The sequence below is a fragment of the Crocodylus siamensis genome, chromosome 2 (genome assembly GCF_052110815.1).
Source record: "Crocodylus siamensis isolate JL-2025a chromosome 2, ASM5211081v1, whole genome shotgun sequence".
In the NCBI taxonomy this organism is placed as follows: Eukaryota; Metazoa; Chordata; order Crocodylia; family Crocodylidae; genus Crocodylus; species Crocodylus siamensis.
In genome coordinates, this window is record NC_143396.1 from 116,180,235 (window position 1) to 116,203,396 (window position 23,162).

The 23,162-nt window shown below is 44.7% G+C and overlaps 1 protein-coding gene across 1 annotated transcript in view; it reads left to right on the forward strand.

Moving 5' to 3' along the window:
• Window positions 1-4,751: 4,751 nt before the first annotated feature.
• SEC24D (SEC24 homolog D, COPII component) overlaps window positions 4,752-23,162 on the forward strand; it is a 92,820-nt gene continuing 74,409 nt past the window's right edge. The window contains exons 1-4 of the mRNA XM_090036643.1: window positions 4,752-4,889; window positions 12,024-12,217; window positions 18,218-18,344; window positions 21,885-22,033. Of these exons, the coding sequence (XP_089892769.1) occupies window positions 12,067-12,217; window positions 18,218-18,344; window positions 21,885-22,033 (427 nt within the window). The 5' untranslated portion in view covers window positions 4,752-4,889; window positions 12,024-12,066. The remainder of the gene's footprint in view (window positions 4,890-12,023; window positions 12,218-18,217; window positions 18,345-21,884; window positions 22,034-23,162) is intronic.

Here is a 23,162-nt window from a genome sequence, read left to right on the forward strand (position 1 = left end):
AACATATGTCATTGTACTATGGAAATGTATGGCCTTATTTTTGGAACAGATTGTCAAAAGATTGAAGGAAGCAGGCTTTTCCCTATAACATACTATGGGAGTACCATTTGCAATAGCAAAGCATTTGTAAACCTTCAGACAGTAATACTTCCTGCAAGGTGCAGCTTAGTTTATGATTCTAACAATCATAATAATCATAGAGGCTCTCTATCATCAGTTAAATTGTCAGAAGGGACTGTCACTAAGGAACTTTCAAATTTGGGTTCTCCTTCATACTATCCTAAAATTAACCTTTCCTGTTTAACCAGTGTCTATATTAACTTCAGGAAAAGTGTGGTATCAGAGTTCACAAGCAGCTACAGCAGGGGTTCCCAACATTTATGTGCCCAAGGGCACATTCAAATTTAAAAGAAAAAGCGGCGGGCACCAATATGACAGCATTTTTTGTTTAAATAATAATTTTTACTGATCATAAAAAAGCACATGGGCACCTGAATAAACCTTGGAGGCAGCCATAGTGCCCACGGGCCCCGCATTGGGAACCACTGAGCTAGAGTATTTGTTCACAGTATGTAAACGTGCATATAAATTTGAAGCACTAAAAGAAATCATCCATTCAGTCATGACTTCTATCACTTAAAATACCAAAATGTGTTTTAAAAGTATATTTTAGAAATGCTTTCTATGCTTTGCAAGTAGGGATGTTATGAAAAAATGTTAATTAAAATATTCAGGTAAACATTGCATGTCCCATGTAGACTATATACTCATATAAACTCTATAGCGGGTGCATCTACACATGCACCTGACTACCCAGTTGTTACTGTACAGTCATTTAGCACTGGCTTTAGCAAGTGACAGCTGTTAGAAAAACAAGATGAGCCTTGAGAAGCATATGATCTTTCCCTAAACTTAAAGAAATAAATCGTCTTGCCGACACTCCCTCGTTCTCTGCCTAATTGATCGCAGCTAGGAACGAGCCCAGAGATGGGACGTGGCCAGTGCTCCTCGGTGTATGAGCACACCCTTTGTTATATGGGTGCTACACAGTAGCTGGCCAATTTCCTTGACACAGCACAGTAACCACTGGTACTGAAGGAATCAATTAACTTCATGGCTCATTATAATTTACCCGATCTCTTCTAAACTCTATTGCACAAGTATTAATGACCCTGTCTTCTTTTTAATGGTCTTGATGTTTCACAACTCACACTATCCTCTGTTCTGCAATTCTGCCATCTGTTAGCTGCTCCTGGTAATGAAGCTCCTATTTCACAGCCCTGTAGATGGTTTTTAACTTATTTCAAAGAAGCTGTATTTGTTTTTTGGTTTTGTTTCCTTTAATCTTAAAACTGAATAATACAGCCCTATGCCCCTAGCATCTTGGTAAAGCATGTGGTTTGTTTTTAGCTGGATAAAAATGTGTGTTGTTTTGTATGTAATGATGTACCTCACCATCTGCACCTCCTTTTTCAAATTCCAGATCTGCCCATGACTACTCCTGTGCTGCTGCCCACAGTGGCAATGCCCATTTGCTGCTTTGCCTTACTGTCCCCCTGCTTTTTTCATCCACAGCTGGGTAGCAGGCACTCTCTGGCAGACTCGGAGTGGGGAAGAGAGGACTTTTCTTACCAAATCCTGTTAGTTTATTACGCGCCCAGAGGGTTTGTGTTCACAGAACACAAACAGGGTTTTCATATTCAGGTAAACAAGCACCTCTTCTCTTTATGGTAACCAAACAATGAACACATACACCAACTTCTTGTTTCCCTTCAGTCCTAAGGCCCAGAGAGAGAGTACTCTGTCTCAGGCTGCAAGTTTCAGCCTCACACCCTTCCTCTGTCTGGCCCTTTAAACCTGCAAACCAAACATGTTGCCTTTTCTCTATGGAACCTACAAGAGGAGCAACTCTGACATGGTGTTTGTCCATCAGCTTACCCACCTCCTCTTTCCCTCCTGTCTCCCCAGCCTCCCATCTTAGAAGCTTTTTACTTCTTGTGGCCAGCCAGTTATCTGTATTAGCTGGCCAGTTTTCTTAAGCAGGCTTACAATCAGCTTGCTTGCCTGCAGCAGGGCAGCAGCTTCTGAGGCTTGCTGCCTGTTGCACCTCCTTGCAGCTGGCTTGCAACCTGCTATAGGCTGGTATTTGTTCCTGCGTCTGCTCTCAGTGCTTGCATTCAGCTAGTTAGTCTGGCAAGCCCTGATCCTACCCAGCAAACTGCTTTGTGTGGTCTCAGTAGCCTCATTCTTTCTGCCCAACTGGGATTGACACCTTGCAAAATGTGAAACATCTCTCTCAGCAGTGCTTTGCCTTGGGCATTTGCAATATGTGGGTTGGGCCTTAAAGGTTGGGCTTTAAAGCCATTAGACCAGATTTGCTGGAATGCAGGGGCAGGTCTGGGCGGTGGGGGAGAGGAGGGTACAGTGATGCAGTTGTCCACCTCCTCACATTTGATTCCTGCTCCACCCAAACTTTAAAATTAACTGCCTGGGAGGTGGAGCAGCATTTCTATTCAGGCAGTGCTGAGAGTCAGTTGACTTGTATCATCTCTGATTCCTGTTAAGTTGGCTTGGCTCCACAGGTGTTAACAACCCTGTATTTTTTTAATGAAATTGATGTTCCACTGTTCAAGTTATCCTTTCTTTTGTGATTTAGCTGTCTGTTAGGCCTTTCTGGTCATGTGTCTCTCTTCTTTCACAGCCCTGCCCACTGTTTTAACTTTTGGCAAAAAATCTTAACTCAGGCATAGAAATGACAGGACAAGGAAGTATTTGGGGCAGTGTCAAGATGCTCAAGAAGGCTAGGTTTTGTTTTATGAACCCAAATAGGAGGTGTACCTTTCACCTACACTGTCTATAGCAAATGATACAATAACCTTTTTTTTTTTTTTGCCTAGCTTGTGGTGTTTTTTAGCAAGTTGATGCATGTGCTGATAGTTATATTGGTTTTTTGCAAAGCTTCTCTTTCGTTGGAGAAAAAAAGACACGCTGGGCTCTGTGTGACAGTGTGCCACTCCACTTGCATCTCCCCTCCTTTTCAAAATCCTAGGTCCACCCATTTGGGAGCCATTTCATTTGCCGGCCCTTGGCCTGAGCCTGCTGGCCAGCTTTTCTCTGCTGCTTCTGGCATTAGACACATCCTCCTTTGGGGACTAAAACTCCTTTGATTGAATATAGTGGGCAACAAAGTTTATAACAAAAGAAGGGTTGTTGATTGTAGCTGTGTTGGTCTAAGGACCTATGCAGGCAAGGTTCTTTGGGCAGATTTGATACCTTTTATTAAGCCAACTAAATAGTTGGAAAAATGTTGTTTTAAAGCTTTCAAGCTCCTTCTTCAAGCATAGGGAGATTTTGTTAGTGTTTGTGTGCTTCCCTTTGTACAATAGAAGCCAAAATGCAAAATGCAGGTCTGCAAAAATGCAAATGTGTGGCAGTGAAGTTCAAAGGGAATGGGAGACAACTAAATAGTTGAAGGAAAAAGTTTTCAGGCACAAACACTCTTCTTCAGGCATTCAATTGAATTGAACCTGAAAAAGGGTGTTTGTACCTGGAAGCTTGCAAAGAACATTTTTTCTCCAACTATTTAGTTGGTCTAACAACAGAAAAAGGGAACATATTTAAAGTGCTTAGGCCAGGCTGATCCTCCTTTACTCCCGGTGGTTTGAAGCAGCATTGCAGTTGAAGCCCTGAATGATTCTTTGAGCTTTGAGGGAATAATATTTGGGAAAAACAAATAGTAAAATACAGGGCTGGCCCACAAAATTTTGAGCCCCCCTGCAAGATATAGTTTTGGGACCTCCTGACCCATCAAAAAATCAAAATTGTGGTTAACTGCAGTATAAACTCACTGAAATAAAATAGTCGGGACCGGGCTGCACACATGTGGACTGCACTGCAGGAGGCGTGGGGTAGAGGCAGTGCATGCTGGGTATGCCGGGGTTCCCTTCCTGCGGCTGGGGTGGGAGCGGAGCTGGGAACTCCTTCCCCGGCTCAGCTGGGAAGGGGCTCCCCACCCGCATCCAGCCCTTTAAACAAGGTACAGGCAGCAGGGGGTGAGCAGGGCATGGCCCAGACTGTGGGACCCCCTGTGGCTACCGGCTCCACCGTATAGGATGGGCCGGTCCTGGTAAAACACATCTTTTCCCTCAATCATTAGGTCTTCATGATGTGTAATCTGATTTGTATTTTTTTTTTTAAAGCATTTCCCCCTCAATCATTAGGTCTTCATGACACATAATCTGATTTGGATTTGAAAAAAAAAAATGCTTTAAACTGTCACTCCAATTTCCTTAGGAACATAAGCCAAACATTTGAGGTTCCTATAAAAAAAATATTTTTTTTGCAAATAAAGAATTCTTTCGTGCAAGCAATCTAGTTGGTTTGATTTGAATCTCTACCACATCCTGATTCTAAAAATAAATAATAAAGTTGAAGACATCGTAGCAGAAACAAGTTTTGGAGAGAAAGAAGTATGCTAACAAGCAGCTGCCTGTCCAAATTCACTGCTTAGCATAAAAATTAAAAAAAAAAAAAAGGATGGAGGGGAGCGCGCCGGGGGGAGACAGCTGAGATTCACGCGACTCCGGGAGCTGACACCCCCCGCCTCGCTTCTGTTCCTCCCTCCGGCCTCTCCTCCCCCGCCCTGTGCCTGAGGGGAGATTAGTGAGGGCAGCGGCTTCAGCGCGGGCAGTGCGCATGCGCACACTCCTCCCCCTGTCAAAGGGAGCGAAGTTCGGCGCCGGGCCGCCTTCTCCTGGCTCGCTGCTGCTGTGAGACGTGGCAGTTCGGGAGCGCCCCCCTCCCTCCCCCCCGTCGCGCGCCGCTGCAGTTGCTGCTGCCGCGGAGCTGTGCCCCGGCGCGAGCCGCAGGGGGCTGCGCGCGCCGTTCAGGTACCGCCGGCGCGAGCCTCTGCGGCCGTTCAGAGCCGCTCGGGGGGGATGGGGCTGCCTGAGGGGCGTGCGGTGCCACGGGGGGTGGGGGGAGGAGGGCTGGGGTGCAGCGCCGTGCGAGTGGTGCACGGGGGGAGGACAGCAGTGGCAATGCATCCTCCAGGCAGGCAGAGCACTGGGGTGGAGTCCAGCTGCCAAGGAGGCTCTGGCACCCAGATGTGGGGGTCACACAGTAGGGGTGATGCGCCCAGCTAGTGCAGGGGAGGGGTGCATTCTGGGTAGAGGGGTGCCCCCCCCCACGTGGTGAGGGCATGTTATACTGAAGGCTTTGGGTGGGGGGAGGGAGATCAAAGGAGTTTTAGTCCCTAAAGGAGGATGCTATGAACAGGCCTTCAATTTCACTGTGACTTTGGAGGGGTGGGGGCGGTCTGCAAAAAAATTTTCAACCGGTTCATTGATTAACAAGTCCACCTCTATGAAGGAGCAATCCAGAGGACCCCCCCCCATTATGATTTTCAAGTCTTTTAGGGGCTCTTGTCTCTTATCTCTTCCCGACTCCCCCTTAATTTGCACCCTGCCATTGAATGAGTATAGTGACAGCAAGGTTATAAGGGGGGGGGGTGCTCACAACTAGGGAGAAGCTGGGGGCCTTGAACCTAGATGTGGGAAGCAGGATGGTACATTCAGCACATAGTATAGTCATGGGCTCAAGGGGACATGCATTGGTTACATGCCTCAGAAGTTGTCCCTAACTGAAACAAGCATCTGGGATGATCTAGTTGGGGATGGTTTTGCCTTGAGCAGGGGTTTGGACTAGATAGCCCCCTGAGTTCCCTTCCAGCCCTCATCTTCTATGATGCCAACTGGGTGCATTTTTCCTGATATATTAGGGAGACTTTATGCTTCTACAGCTTCCCACGCAAAGCATCTGCTGAGATCTTTTTGACAGGGTGTGGAAATGCTTTGTTGTAGTGTGGACAGCATTACCTTGTGACCCATGCATTGTTGGTTGCATGCTGATTGTAAGATGCTTGGGGCAGAGATGCCAAGCATGCTGGTGTTTCTTAACAGCCCTTTTGCCTTTGGGGGAGAGCATGGGTTTCTGTTCAGAATGAAACCCTGTACAGGTGGACCCCTGCGGACCTATGTTAATTCAGCATATGCTGATGCACATTTCCAGCACTGGCAGTGCATCCTCCGTGCAGAGGATTGGGGTGCTGGGAGACCTCATTGGGGTCAAAGCACTATGGCAGCAACAGGAGTGGAGTACATCTGACAAGCCCATTTTGTTTTGTTTAAGATGCATAGCCTGGATTACAAGAGAGATCATCTGAATTTAAGTGAAATGGGGTGGTTTAGGTTTGGTTTTGGAGGATGCAAGTTAATATTACAAAAGCAGAGGAAGACAAACTTTTTTTTTTTTAACTGTATGGAGAGTAAAGTTGTTCTTTGTAAGACCCCAGCCCGAGTGACCACCTTAAAATTTCCTCTGTAATCTTCCAGCCTAGTTTTGAACATGTCTCGTTAGAGTCCAGCCTTCCCTATGGGATCAGTTTTATTGACGTTTTGGGTGATGTCTCAAAGCAGTGTTTGTTTTGCGTGTGTGAAATAGGATTATATATGATAAATACAAAGCACAAGTTAAGATGGGGTCAGGTCAGTAAACTGGCTTTATTTTGGTTATGTTTGAGAGTCTTTTTTGTTCTTAGAAGCTCTCTGTTTTAATGTGTGGGGGAAGTTTGACGTGGCAAGATTTTTTTTTTTCCTCCAGTGAGTGAGCTGGGGAGGAAGTAGTTTCCTCAGGATGCTGTCACCGCTACCACAGGTGTCAGCTGCTGAAAATGCCTCGGAGTTGGTGTCTTTTTCTTCCTGTATTCCAACAGTTAAGCTGTATTGCAGGTATTTTAGTCCTGATTGTTAGGCAGTCATTGTAGTGTGGCAAAGCTCATGCTGCCACGTCTTTCTCTCAAGCTGCTGGGGTGGGGGGGTGGGGGGGGTGGACAATGCTCGTAATAACGAAGCACCCTCTAGGCTGCTGCTACTATTTTCTCTTTTATTTCTCAGTCCTATCTCATTGATTAAGAAGCGAAAGCTGAGTCTGTCATCTCACCTGTTTGGAACTGCATAACATATAACCAGAAATGTCTTAAAGAGCTGGGAATTGTGCACAGTGCAGTTCATTTAAGTACATCATCTCAGACTGAAAAAAGACTGAGTTTACCCAGAATATGCACTTACCCAAACTCAGTGTAAACAATGCTCATTAACTGCAGAAGCAGCCAATGTTGTTTCTCAGCTCAGAGCTGCTTTAGAAGCTTTCAAATTGAGGTCTCACCAATTACAGGTACACAGAGCACAGTTGTCTTGGGGAACATATGGGAGACTCACCATTCCTATGCACTGAAGCAGTTTAGACACTTAAGCAATGTTTGTTACACTGCAAGTAATAGCTAATAAATCAGAATTGTGTTATGAAGTTGAGCAAATTGTGCTTAATAATCCAATATGGACATAAGAATACCCTGTATTAAATCATTGTAGCCTGGCATCGTAGGGCAGAACGTAAGGTGTTCTGGGTCATCACTCTGATTTTTTTTTTTTCCCTATCTGAACTAGAGATCAGACTCAAGGTTTTAGACACACTTGCATAATGAGGAGTGCCTCAACTATTGATATCATATTCCCAACCTGAGTTATTTGAAGTCTGACTATTCAGAGGTGCTGAGCAGTCAGCTCTTTCTGACCTCAGTTAAGAATTATGCACACTCAGCACCACTGAAAATCAGTCTCAAGTTGAACACCTAAAACTAGCTTTTTATTATTATAGATAAGGTCAATTTTTAGCCTTCACCCCTCTCGTTCTTCTTTTCTCTTTCAGTCGGGAATAAAGGTCACAGGTTTGTGCAGCACAACTTCAATAGCTGGCCAGTGTTTTCAGGTCTCTTAATGAGAGGTGCTAGGTAAATGCAAATTAGTGTTATGAAATCTAGTGATTTAGCTAAATATTGCACCATATTTGATTTTATAATATTAATATGAAATTATCAGTGGTCATAAAGCATTTTAAGCATAATAACAAAGAAAAGACTTAGCTACAAGGCATTCCTTAATCTTTAGAAGACTGTTAAAAGATTTATTGCAGTGAGATCCAGCACTGAGACATAGTTTCATAGTTTCTAGGGTTGGAAGGGTCCAGAGTAGATCATCTGGTCCGACCCCCCGCCATGGCAGGAAATAATACTGGAGTCAAACGACCCCAGCAAGATGTTCATCCAACCTCCTCTTAAAAACCCCCAGGGTAGGAGCCAGCACCACTTCTCTTGGAAGATGGTTCCAGATCCTAGCCACCCTGACCATGAAGTAGCGCTTCCTGATATCTAGCCTAAACCTACCCTCTGCCAGCTTGTGACCATTATTCCTGGTCACTCCTGGCAGTGGATGGGGGAATAGTGACTCCCCCAATGCCTGCTGATCCCCTCTGACTAGTTTATAACAGGCCACTAGATCCCCCCTCAGCCTTCTCTTTTGGAGGCTGAACAGGTTCAGGTCCCGTAGCCTCTCCTCATAGGGCCTGCCCTGCTGTCCCCGATCATGCGAGTGGCTCTCCTCTGGACCCTCTCGATGCTGTCCGCATCCCTTTTGAAGTGCGGCGCCCAGAACTGGACGCAGTACTCCAGCTGCGGCCTGACCAGTGCTGCATAGAGGGGGAGGATCAGCTCTTTGGACCTGCTTGAGATGCATCTGTGGATGCATGACAAGGTACGGTTGGCCTTCCTGACTGCCTCCCCACACTGCTGGCCCATGTTCATCTTGGAGTCAATTATATAATAAACCTCTATAAAGTAAAAGGGGTAGGAGTGGGAAATACAGACCTATTCACTTGACTTTAGTGCTATTTCAAGTCTTCCAGCAGATATTTGAAGGAAAGAATAATCAATAATATGGAGGTAAACAAAGTATGACAAACTACAATAAGATTTTTATCCAAGGAAGATCATATCTGAGCAATTTGATATCCTTTAGTGACAGGTCAACTGACATCTACAAAAAGGCAATGCAGTGAAGCCAACAGTTTGATACTGTGCCTTATGTAGAAATTATTAGCTGAACTGGAAAGATGGGGGGACTAATTCTATAATAATTAGATGGCTAAGGAGATGGCTAAATGAGAGACTACCAGGGGTGACGATGAAAGGAGAGTTATCAGACTGGAGACAGGTTAGTAATGGAGAGTTCTGATTTTGGGAGTGAGGCCTGTTTTGTTTAACATTTTCATTAGTGACATTGGTATAAGGTAAATTTTACAAAATCTGAAAATGACTCTAAGCTGGGAGGTATTGCTAGTCCAGAGTAGCACTGGGTATTCTACAGGAAGAAATAGATAACCTTTCAGAGTGGACCAATAGAAATAACATGAAGTTTTTAATAGTATGAAATGCTGAGCTGTCCACTTAAGGAGTATTACCAAGAACTGCTCTAAAATGGGGGTCATAAACTGGAGGCATTGAAGGAAGAGAGGGACCTAAGTATACTGCTTAATTTGTAATCTGCTAATCACCAGTGTGATGTGGCCGTGAAAAAGACTTGTTTGAGGGGACATGACAGCAGTCTTCAAATACTTGAGGGGCTGCTATAACCAGAAGGGAAAGCACTTTTCTCTCTTGCTGCAGAGAGGAGGACATGAACCAGTGGCTTGAAATTGCAGCTAAGTAAGTTTAGATTGGATATCCAGAAACACTTCTTTATTGTGAGAATAGTGAGGCAGTGGAATAGACTGCCTAAGGAAGTTGTGGACTTTCCATCGCTGGAGGTATGTTCAAGAAGAGTTTGGACAGCCACTGGTTGGGGTTGATTGTCACATGCCAGCTGGGCACTGTGAGTGTATCAGTTCTATCACAGGCCAGCTGGGCTGTTTGGTTCAGTTTCGGATCGAGGAGGCAAAGTTGGGAGTGAAGGAATGGCAAATTTATTATAGCTTACACGCACACAACAGTTAACAGTAAGATAAATGTGATAAGCAGCTAATGCAGTATTAAGGAGCTAATAGTAAATAATAAAAACAGATAATAACAGATAGATAGATCAATTCTGTCTCAGGCCAGCTGGGCACTGCAAGGTTATCAGCCACTGAGCTGTCCAAAACAACAGATAGACAGACATGGGTTGGCAACTTATTGATGCCTAGGTACGTGTCAAGTGATTCCAGCAAAGTCAGGCATTCCCGATCAACATTGTTAGAGGGATTACTGGGGAAGGTCCCTTGATCAGGATCCGATCCTCACTCACACCAGGAGTCCAGGGTCCGGGCATGGAACAGCAATGACCGTACTGTTCCCTCCTTCCTGCTGTTCACCTGATGCACGCACTTTTTATACCCAGTCTTATGCTAATCTGTTGGCTTTAGAGCCACTCACAATCTTGCCTTATAGCAGTTACCCTGTGGGATTGAAAAGTGTTAAAAATTATCATAAAAGGTTACTACCTAGACTCGGGTTTAATCAATAAGCAAATTACAATGCAGCACCTTTAGGTTTTAAACTGACATTGCTCCGCCTAAGCCCCAACCCCTTTTAGGTTTCATTTGAATATGCTTTCTTGGAATGTGCTCTCCTGACATGTGTTGGGTGTGCCAGGCAGTTGGATCCAGTTTTTTATCGTCAAGGCGGAACCCTCAGCAGAAACCGTTAGGTCAGCTAATCTCGCAGCTACAACTTTGCCTGTGGGGCCCAGTCAGTTCCACAAACAGTTAATTTTATCATTTTGGTTAAACTTATGACAGACAAGTTACATTTGAGGGTTATGAACTTACAAGCTTTATATTAACTAATGTTACCTATTTAGGCAAAATACCAAATACCTCCAAGAAGCACATATTTATTGCATATCAATCCCTCTGGTTCTGGCTGTTGCAGATGATCTAGGCCTATGTTGTGCATAGGTATTTCCCATATGTCTGGGTTTTGCTGGTTGTCTAGGTTTTGCTGCCCCCTCCTCCCCTGGCCCACAGAAACACAGGGCATGTCTACACAAGATGCTACGATGATGTAGTATTGGCAGGCACAAACCATGAGGCCAACACCATATTGCCGTAGCAACAAGCTATGTCACCATATCTTGTCACTATGGTGACGGAGTGTCTAAAAATAACCATGTACCACTGGGACTGAGCGGTACCAAATGGTCAGTGAGGAGCATGTGTAGATGCCCCCCCCCCCCCCCATGCACACACACTTTTTCTGTTAGACGTATCAGGGTGTTTTTAAGTGTTCCCAGAGGCGTTGGGTGTTGGCTACAGTCAAGGCTGGGGACTTAGGGTGTGCTGATTCTCCTGCTGAGAGCAAAGCCAGAGGTTGCTGCCCCTCTGCTTAAGGTCAGACTGATTGCCTTATTTGGGGTCAGGAAGGAATTTTACCTCATGATCAGATTGGTATAGACTCTGGGGGTTTTTTTGTCTTCTCTGTAGTAGGGGGTTGTGGCCCTCTACCTGGGACCTTCTAAGCATATATAGTCAGACCCCAAGTTACTCGGCGGATACATTCCTGAAAAACACCATGTAAGTTGAAACTATGTAACTTGAAGCGTCAATGGAAAACAGGGGGGATAGGGACCTGGGACCAAGATTTGATAACATTATTTCATAGTAAAAGGATATTTAAACACAAAATAATGGAGTGTTTCCTAGCAATTACTGTTGAAGTTTTAGAAGGCTCTTTCCAGAAAAAAAGAAAAGTTAGTCTGAACTTCTTGGTAGGTTGATAGCAGAGTTAGCTTAATAGGGTACAGGGGATCTTGGAGCAATAATGGGCATGGATAATGTAGATGTAGATTCAGGCATTTCATATTCTCAAAGTGGGAAAAATCATTCTTCATATGGGAGGTGGTCAAGTAATCCCATGTTCGGTTGAAACAATTTTTTTAAATGTCTCATGACTATGAAAGAAAGGGATTGACTTCTGCTTCTACTTAAACCTGCCATTTAAAAGGGGACAAAACTGAAATGTCAGGCTAGCACTGTTTTCTCAGCTCCCAATTCTCTTGCTGCATTCAGGAGTTCATCCTGCCTTCCATATGGTAAGAAAAACACAAATCTTGCAAGGTGCTAATGGAGTAAAAGCTGATATCTTTCTTTTGCAGACCCCTAATAAGGACTTTTATTTGGAATGAGAAAACTGTCAATATGAGTCAACCAGGTTATGTTGCGACACCTCCTTATTCCCAATCCCAGCCAGGAATGGGAGGCTTTTCTACAGGACTTGGCCCTCCTACTTCTTCACCTCATTATGGGCATTATGGTGGCCCTAATTCCTTATACTCAGCACCTCAGTCAGGTAAGACAAGATAAGTATTAGATGCATTCAGGGCCTGAATAACGTTTCCACATCACAACTGCATCACATGTTGCGATTGGCACTGATACAGGCTGCTCTATTCAGACTTGATACTGGTTTGCCCCAATGCTTGCAGGTGTAAATAGTGACAAAATATGTGCAAGGCTATAGAAAATCAGGCTTTTTGGGTACTTTCCCATTGCATGTGAATTTAGCTTTGCAGTAAGCAGCACCTGTACTTTGATGCCACATTGAAGAGAGATCCCTAACAGGAAAGGACACAGAAAACATTTCAGTATCTTTTCTGGAAATGGAGTAAGGTATTTCTGAACAAACCATGGAGGGGAGGGTTGTGTTCTCTGCAATGAAACTAGTACTTGATCAAAAAATCTTAAGCAAGATCTAGATATTCGTACACAATTAGTATCTTACTAATTAGGCTTATTGGCTACTAGGGCTGGTTGAGTGGGAGATATAGCCAGTTATCTGGCCCAATAAAAGTCAGTTGCCTCCAATCAGAACGGTAACCTATCTGGCTTTTTACAGGAATGGCAGCAGGATGCTCATTATAACCCAGTGTAATGTACAGGGATCCTGGTTTACTTCTACTTAAACTAAAAATTGGGGATTTTTAAAAAAGTAACCTGCTATGGGACAGAGAGATCCGGGTGATGGGGATCCCCTACCCTCCATAAATGCTGACCTCGTGAAGGAACACCTTGAGAAGCTGGATACCTTCAAGTCAGCTGGCCCTGACAATCTGCACCCCAGGGTACTCAAGGAGCTGGCAAGCGTCATAGCCCAGCCCCTGGCACGGATCTTTGAAAACTCCTGGCGCTCTGGTGTAGTGCCCGAAGACTGGAAGAAGGCCAACGTGGTGCCGATCTTCAAGAAAGGGAGGAGAGTGGATCCGGCGAACTACAGGCCCATTAGCCTGACTTCTATCCTGGGGAAGATCTTAGAAAAGTTTATTAAGGAGGCCATCCTTGATGGACTGGCCCAGGCTAACATTCTAAGGGATAGCCAGCATCGGTTTGTTGCGGGTAGGTCTTGTTTGACCAATCTCATTTCCTTCTATGACCAGGTGACCTATCACCTGGACAAGGGAGAAAAGATTGATGTCATATATCTTGACTTCAAAAAAGCCTTTGATCTGGTATCCCATGATCACCTCTTGGCCAAACTGACCAGTTGTGGCCTTGGCTCCACCACGATCCGCTGGCTGGGAAACTGGCTCCATGGTCGGACCCAGAGGGTTGTAATTGATGGCAGTCACTCATCGTGGTGCACTGTGACCAGTGGGGTCCCTCAAGGCTCTGTCTTGGGACCCATCCTGTTCAACATCTTCATTAATGATGTGGACATTGGAGTCAGGAGTGGACTGGCCAAGTTCGCCAATGACACCAAACTTTGGGGCAAAGCATCCACGCCAGAAGATAGACGGGTGATCCAGGCTGACCTGGACAAGCTCAGCAAATGGGCGGACGAGAACCTGATGGTGTTTAACACCGAAAAATGCAAGGTTCTCCACCTTGGGAGGAAAAACCTGCAGCATCCTTATAGGCTCGGCAGTGCTACGTTGGATAGCACTACAGAAGAAAGAGACTTGGGGGTCGTCATTGACCACAAGATGAACATGAGCCTGCAATGCGATGCTGCAGCTAGTAAAGCGACCAAAACGCTGGCTTGGATCCATAGATGCTTCTCCAGCAAATCCCGGGACATCATTCTCCCCTTTTACTCGGCCTTGGTGAGGCCGCAGCTGGAGTACTGCGTGCAGTTTTGGGCTCCACAATTCAAAAAGGATGTGGAGAAGCTTTAGAGAGTCCAGAGGAGAGCCACGCGCATAATCAGGGGTCAGGAAAACAGATCTTACGATGACAGGCTGAGAGCCATGGGACTCTTTAGCCTGGAAAAGCGCAGGCTCAGGGGTGATCTGATGGCCACCTACCAGTTTATCAGGGGTGACCACCAGGATCTGGGGGAACGTTTGTTCACCAGAGCGCCCCAAGGGATGACGAGGTCGAATGGTCACAAACTCCTGCAAGACCGTTTCAGGCTGGACATAAGGAAGAATTTCTTTACTGTCCAAGCCCCCAAGGTCTGGAACAGTCTGCCAGCGGAGGTGGTTCAAGCACCTACATTGAACACCTTCAGGAGTAAATTGGATGCTTATCTTGCTGGGATCCTATGACCCCAGCTGACTTCCTGCCCTTTGGGCAGGGGGCTGGACTCGATGATCTCCCGAGGTCCCTTCCAGCCCTAATGTCTGTGAAATCTATGAAATCCACATTTTTCCATGATTAAAATGAAACACCACTAATATGTATTAGTCATGTTTCATTTTAATCACTGAAAAACGTGGATTTTAGATTACTTTTTCTAAACCAAAAATTGGGGATTTTTTTTTAAGTCAGAGAAAACCAGGATCCCTGGTAATATACCTACTGAGCAAACTGTAGCTGATGCTCTTCAGCTAAAGCAGAGCAATGATTTGCTTTGGTGACTATACTGACATTTTAAATGTCAAAAATGCAAAATTGAAAAGAGATTGCTGACCTCCTGTTTCAGATTTCTTTAGAAGAGATGTATATGATGGCTGCTGCAAGGAAGTGGCCAAAGATTTATAAAAACAAAAGTAAATAGTCTGAGCCTTTATTCATATCAGAGTAATATCAGCAATGTCAACAGAATATAGACAAAAGTATTGGGGCAATAGACTAATAAAACAGTAAGACTTAGAAAGGGAGGAAGAAAACTAAACATGATGCCACAGAAATCAGTTGAATGAACATTAAGATCATAGGAAAGTAGGGCTGGAAGGGACCATATAGAGTTATCTGGCCCAGCTGCCTGCTCAAGGTAGGATCAGCCTGGTTAAACCATCCCAACCAAGTGTGTGTGGTCTCCTACAGCCATTCAGTTTCTCCTGGGAGATTCACTGCTCTTCCAGAAACCACGAGTTACAGATGTTCAGACTTTTTCTCTCACAGTAAAAATCGCTACTCTGGGAGAAAAATTACGCTGGGAACGACCAAGATTAAATCACTCCTGGAAGAGTTTCTTCTGGGAGAGTGAATGTCTGCTCTGATGCGCTCTTGAAAACTTTCAATGATGGAGATTATACCATTTTTCTAGATAGCCTGTTCCACAATGCTTGACCACCCTCACAGTCAGAGTTCCTCCTAATTTCTAACCTAAATTTACCTTTTTGCAGCTTGAGACCATTGCTCCTAGTCCTGTACTCTAGGGCCACAGGGAAAAGCCTATTTCCATCCTCTCTGTAATTGCCCTTTAGGTATTTGAAGACTTCTATCAAATCTACCCCTCTCCCAGTTTTTTCTTCTCCTGACTAGCCCTAGCTAGTCCTAAATAGTGCTAAAGGGTGCTTCTCCTAAATAGCCCTAGCTCTTTCAGTTTTTCCTCGCAACTTGCTTCCCAGGCCCCTAATCATTTTTGCTTCTCAGTGCTAGACTCTTTCTAAACTTTCTTTCCAAATTTCCTGTGCTGCCTACATCCTTCTTGAAGTGGGGCCCAAAATTGGACACAGGTGAGGTCTCACCAGTGCTAAATGGAGTGGAAGATTAATTTCCCTTGATTTGCAAGTGACACGCCTCTTAATAGAGCTCAGTATGCTGTTGGTCTTTTTGCAACAAGAGAACACTTTTGGCTCATTCAACTTATAATCTGTTTCAGTGGTGCCCTTTGGCCAGATCTGGCTCACAGTACTGTCTCACTTGGTCCATGGGGTTCCCCATAGGTCTAGAAATTTAGTGGTTGGGGAGCGGTGGCAATTGCTCCATTACTGCCACAAGCTCTGGACCTGTGGGGAGCCCTGGGCCCTGTGTGGTGGATTCAGCCTTCAACCCAGCATGTAGGGCTGGGCAGGGGTGGTGCCAGGCCTGCAGGGCTCAACCATGGTCTGGGGAGCTGGGAGAGGTGTGGTGCCAGGCCTCTGGGACCCAATCCTGGAAGGAGGGGGTGGTGCCAGGTCCCTAGAGCCCAATCCTTGTGTGCAGAGCTGGGAGAGGTGGTTCCAGGCCCCAGGCCCAGTCCAGCCTGCAGGTAGGTCCTGTGGTACTCATCTGGCCGGTGGGCCAAAAGTTTGAGCATTGCTAGTCTACTGTAATCCCCAGTAGACCAGCACTTTTCTCCAGTACTTCAGCCTAGCCACTCATTTCCCAGTCTCTATTTGCGCATGCAGTTTTTCTGTCCCAAGTACAGGACTTTGCATTTGTTCTTGTTGAATCTCATTTGATTGATTGCAGACCATTTCTCCAGTGTATTCAAATCATTCTGGATCTTGTAAAGGTAAAGAGATAGTAAAGGTGTCAGAACTGTACAAATCAGAGCAAGTAGATTATTAATAAATACTTTTGCAGGTAAAGAGGTTTACAAGATTACAAAATCCTGTTAGTCTTTACATTTTCTCAGATATTGGACAGGAATAAATCCATAGAAACTAAATACAAAGTCATTTTCTTTTCCATTTTTTTTTTCTTTTTATAATCTGTGTGCATTTTCAGTTGCCATGAAATGAGTGGAAGGAACCAATTTGGTGTATTGTTAGGAGACCAGGCTTTCTATAAAATCTTACATCAGGGCTGAGTTAACCTGATTTACTGGCTTTAAGCTAGAAATGTGTGCAGTTTTTTGGTCAGAATATTCAGAAATGATAGTACTAGATTTGGTAGATGTATATATTTTTCACATTAAAAAAGCTAAGTTAAAGGCAAAGATAAATAAGTTGAGAAACACACATTTGAAAGCTATTTGTATTGTTCATTTTAACTTAAGTTGTAGTATCTTTCTACAAATCAGTCAGCTTTCTGAGTTTCTCTGTATTTAGGAATCCCCTATTTTGGATTTTCATAATGAGGAGGTATTTTCATAATGAGCCTGTTGCAAGTTTTCAAACGCTTTTGAGATGCAACACTCTGAGGGGGAAAAAAAAGAATATTTTCTTAAAAGAAGAATGCTTGTCATTAAAATGCCTAATGGGAAGGCTTGAAATTACCAATCATGCTTTTGGTTTAAAAAAAAAATCAAAGGGTTTTCTCTACACTAGGTTGAAAGCTCTCTTTCTGAACTCATGCATTTTCCCTTTCTAGCTTCTTTTCCCCTTCATTTTTCCTCTTCTCCTTCCCACTGTCATTTCTTTTCCTCCCTGTATTGTCTATCTTGCTTTTGCTTCCTCCTCCCCTTTTCATATTCCCCTTTCTTCCACCTTTTTGTTCCTAATCAATGTTCTAGGTAGTTGTTGCATCTACACGAGACACTTACTGCACAGTTGACTAACTGCACAGTAAACATCTCAGCCTCTACATATGCGCTCCCATTGGGGTGCACAAAACTAATAAACTCCCCAGCAGGATAGAACTTTTAAATAAAAGTAGTACCCTGCTGCCGAGTTTATTTTCATGCTCAGCAGTACATGTGTAAACGCCAACTGGGCTGGCTGGGGCACAAACGTGTGGGGGCTGCCTGCCAGTTAGCCCTGCACTGAAGCACCCTTGTGCCCTGACTAGCTCCTCCACAGCACATTGAGCCTAGTCAGAGCAGCACTGGGCTGATAGGCTGGCCTCTGTGGTCCCCTGCCAGCCAGGGTTGCTGGCTTAATATGCTACGGTCTGAACTCATGTGTACACTATGTGCCTGGTAGCAGTAAACTGGAGGGCAATATGCTCTATAACTTATTGCTGCACATTAATGGCACGTGTAGACATGCCCAGTAAATACAAACTGGGATCCCTGCAAGCTGAGGCAGATGTAGGAAAAAATGGGAGGATGAGAAGGCACAAGTAGCAGCTCAGCACCATTAAATGTTTTGGGTGACTTCCTATTGCTCTCTCTGAATTCATCCAGTCTTAGCTACTACTGTGGAAAACTTAATGCTAGTGCTCAACGAATTCCCATTTAAAGTAGGGTTTTGTGGTAATATGTAATGGTTCTGTGGTAATGTAATAGATATAATGTATTTGTGTGCTATTTATTTTGTAGGTATGTTGAAATCAACTGTGCCTTCTGGATCTTCTGCTCCTGTTGGATCCCCACCTCCTGGCATCCACCTGTATAATCAGACCAATCTCCAGAATGGGCCCAGTACACCAGGGCATCAGCAACACAGGTGACTTTACATATGAACCACGTTAATTATTTAATTCTTTCACTTGCCTTTTTCATAGTGGATGCATATCTTCCAATTATTCTAATCCAGCCAGTTTGGAAACTGTTTAGGTCACGGCTATCCAATTGCGCCATGGCATATGCCCCTGTCATGGGCCTGCTGTTGCACCATGCCAGTGCCCTCCTGCCATACTGCAGTCCAATGCATGGGTTCCCCAGGTCTCCTGAGCCCCCTGGTCTCAAGCTTCCTGAGCCCTGTAGGTTGGTTAAGAAGCAGGGAGCCCAGAGAGTGTGGCAGCAGCAGCAAGGGACCAGTGAAAGGAGTGGTGCTTGGCCTGGGAGCTCAGAGGCAGGTTAACCCCTCAAATGCAGACTCCAGGTCACTAGTTGGCCAGCCCTGGTTTTAATGATAAGTGGAGCTGATTTGAAAATGGAGCTGATTTGGGAATGTTTGGGCTGTGATTTTTATTGGAAAATGCCTGCTCATTGAAGCAGAAATATTTCAGCAAAAAGTATCAGTATTTCCCCTTCCTTCTTGTTGGAAAGGTTTCTTAGGTCCAGAATTGATTTCTGATCAAAATGTAAGGGAAAAGGAGACAAACCTCTCTCCCTGTTACACCCCACTGCACCCCACGCCAACCTGCCTGACTAGCTAAAAGCTTAGTGGCTGGGGATTTCATTGTCCTTTTCCTGTTAGATGCAGAGCAGGGACTTGCATCTTTGTTGGTCATGTCAACTAGATGACTGCTTTAACCACTAGAGTGTTAAGTCAGTTTCATATTCTCTGGCACAATTAATACTTTTATTTCTTCAAGTGTAAGAGCTTCCACAGGATAGAACAAGGGAGATTGACTGACTGAATTACCTGGCAATTGGGGCATTCCTTTGAGGTATAAGAGACCACATTGTGAATCTATTCTTTGAATCAGGTAGAACTGAGGGTTGTCAATCAGATGAAAATACATCTAGAAGAACAAGTATAGCTGTATCATAATAAAAATAAATCATTCAATATGCACTTTAGGGTCACCTCCAGGTGAGCGCAGATATGTGGGTAGTGCCACCAGAGCTGACCTGAGCAGGGTGCAGGCTCTGGGACAAATCAGCCCCTGTGGGGCCCTGCCCCTGCCCTGGACCTGAAGAAGCTGCCTCTGCCATCAGCAGCAGCATTGGCGTTGGGGAGGGGTAGCTCTGCGCCACCGCTGCTCCTCCCCCCAAGGATGGTCCTGGGTGCCACAGACCTGTCTGTGGTGCCACATACCACACACACAGGCATTCCCTGCACTGCTACTTTGCAGCATGGGGGAGCGGGTTTGACCCTGGGAGATCTTGGGTTCAAAAAACCCCATGCCTTAAAGTGGGGTGGTGCATGTGGCAGCAGTGCATGCCACCCAAAACTGGAGCCTACCCTGCTGGAGCGATGCTCCGGCTGTCGACCATGCTTCCAGCTTCAGGAGTGATGCAGCTGCAGCTCCCTGAGGACCCCAGGTAATGCTTTGCTGGGCCCAGCCTCCCCTACCCCACCCAAGGTAACCTGCCTCACACCAGATGGCATGTGGCACAGGCATTCCCCAGGGACAAGTGCTCAGGGAAACAGACATCTGCGCTTGTGTGGACACAGCCTAGGAGGCAGTTAGTGCTGTGAAACTTGTATGTTTCTTGGATGACTGAAGACAGTTGGCTTTTGTCCTTTTTCTCACTATACCTACGAAGTGGGTACAACAGCCTGTTCATTGTATCCTGCAAGTCCCCCTGCACTTAAGTCACTTGTCATGACTTAAAGCTTCTCAGAAAACCAAGTCAAAGAAGGAAGTAAACCAGTAGGGGAAAAGACATAAGCATGAAGGAGACCTTCAGTCCTGAAGTACTCTCTTGTGGGGTTTTTTTTTCTGGTAACCATGTCCTAGAATCCCTTTCATAAGTGTATCAAACTGCATCTAATGACAACATAATGTTGTGATATTTACTTTGGCTGAACCTACATAGCAGTTCAGTGTTGTAAATAAGGTTTCCAGTGGTGATTAAGTTCCACTGCACTAATGAGAGTGAGTCTGTAGTCTAAACACACAAGTAGTTGGATGGTAATGGGAAAAAAGTGAGATGAAGTGACTTAGATGCCTGCCAGATATGCAGGTAAAGGTGCAGTGGGCTCTCTTGCACGATCCACACCATTGCATTTCCTGCCATGCCACATGTGTGTGATCGTGGCATTAAACATCAGATCCTATCATGCCTTATTGCTGATGTAAGGGGAGCTTGGGAGCACAATCCCAGACTCCCCCTGCATTGGCAAGTAGCAGGCTCCTGTAGTTGGGAGTCCCATCAGCCGGCAGGGCTCCCAGCTGAGGAGGCACACCATTAGCTGATGGTGCACCCCTGCAGCTGGGAACCCCATCAGCAGTGGGCTCCTAGTCATGAGGGTGCATCTGGCCACATGTTCAATTAGTGGTGTGATAGGAACCAGCTACAAAGTCACTTCACATTTTTTGTGGAATAACTTATTCCTTTTTTTATGATACCATTAATTACTTTAATGTGTGGCTGGGTTACAGCTCAGAGTGTGATTAACTGGTTAATCACATTGTAAGTATAATGTGTGGCAGGGGTCCTAGTGGCACCTAATAAGTCAGTGGCAATACTGGAGACTTTTATTCTTTGACTTTCAGTTCATTACCTTGCTATCATATGCTGTCTTTATCTCATATACTGCTTATGTTCAGGTTAGAAAGAACTGGTATTCAAAGTTAGGAAGTGCCTAGAACAAAATTGTAAAGAAAATTAATGGCAATTTACATGCAGGAAAAGAAAAGTTGCTTTATGTTCAGAGATGGAACATAGGTACAGCACCATAGAAGACCTCCTGCAAGCAGTGGTCAAAAAGACAGTTATTCAGAAAGAAAACCAAGCGAATTAAGGGGTGTTGGTCAGGTTGGATGTATCCTCTCTTCCCCTCTTCTGTGTCATCCACTTGTGCTTTATCTCTGCCCAACTTCAAAGCCTCCTCACTTCCAGATTATTTGAACTCTGACACACATGCAAAATACCACCTATTGCATTCCCCATATAGGCTCTTCCTCCTCCTCCTACATGCAGGGAAGGTTGGACAGCCTCTCCTCATTATTTCCCCCTTCCCACAGGAATTCCTCTGTTAACCGGAAAGGAGTATTTTTCATTCATTCCCAGCTGAGTGGGGAATGGATTCCACTCCCAAGAGTGGAAAAGACATGAGAACTCTGGACTGGTCCGATCATAAGAGTTTTTTCTAAACTGCATGAGCAAAAGCTTAAAGGTAAAGCCCTAACAGTTTTTTGCTTCAGCTGAGTAACTGTGTGAGCAAATGAACATTTGCCATTTCCACATGCCCCCAGTTTTCTTTCTTAATGATCTGGATCTTCTTTTAACATAGAAGATATCATCTTTGATCAAAATCTGAGGAGATTCCTTTGGCAGTTTGGCTTCTTATTGATGGTTTAAATGGCATGTGAATTATGGTTGTCTGAAATGGTTTCTTAAGCAATATAAATGTGATTTTTCTCCTCAGGTTTCAAGGTCCTTCACCTGGCAGCAGTGTACCACCTTCCTATCCTCCCTACAGTCATCAGTCACAGCCACCATATGCAAATACTGCATCCCCTTCATCCACAGCCCAACTGGCTAATCAGCTTGGCACCATGCAGATAAATAGCTATGGTACTTGTCCATGTTTGTCTGTTAGCATGTTGAGTCAGCAATTTTGATTTTCTTTTTGTTTCACTTTACTAATAATAACCTCTGCCTTGAGCACTATTCAGATTCTTAAACTCCAGTCTCACCCCACTGTTGAAGTTGTTTACAGATAAAATTATTTTATACCACTCAGGAGAGGAAGTTTTCAAAGTGCTGAAGAAAATGGTAAAACTCCCACTGACTGTAGTGGAAGCAGAGTTAGACTAGTCTGAACAGGTTTGATTCTTGAAAGTACAGTTTGCTAAACATTTCTTGTGTTGGATGCATGCAGTGGCTGTATCCAGATGAGTGTGGCCGGGTACTATGTGGCACCACATACTGCACATTCAGCTGTTCTCTGCGCTGCAAGGGAAGAAGGGGGGTGGGGAGGGCTTTGACCAGGGATCAAGGGATATGCAAGGGTAAAAAAAAAAAAACGTGCACAAAAAACGTGGAGTGCCACATGCCAGCCAGGCTCCGAGTGGCAGGATTGCTGCTGCTGTTGCAGCCCCAGGAGATGCACAGGACTCCAGGTAAGGGTGCTGGGGCCAGCCCTGTTTGGGCCTCAGCCTCCCCTACCCCACCTGAGGTAACCTGATGCTCACCAGAGGGTGCATAGCCAGACATTCCCCAGGGATAACTAGAAGTGGCACAAGGTGTCTCACTGCTAGTTGTCCCTGGGGAACCAACTGTCCACACTCTTGTGGCTATGGCTAATATTGTATTGTATATTAAATTTAAAAAGTATGATTAGTATGAAATTTTTATTTTTTCCAGTGAATGTTGAAATTTTTTTTAAGACTGCTTCCTAAAAACAGTATTTCATCTTGAAAATAACACTAAAAAGAGGTGCTCCCTGGGTGTTTTTAATGTTATATCTGCTTATATTAGAGTGTATTATGTCTTTATTCTCATTAACACTGCAGAATGAATGCAGCTGAGAAGAGTAAGCTGAATTTTGTACTTGCTTGCATATTCTCATAAGAATACCATTTTCAGGGCTAAATTGTGCCCTCAGTTACAGCTGTGCAACCACAGAAAAGACTATGAAGTTATACAAATGTTACAAGAATCATATGGAAGAAGATTGCCCAATTATAATAAAGAATGGTAT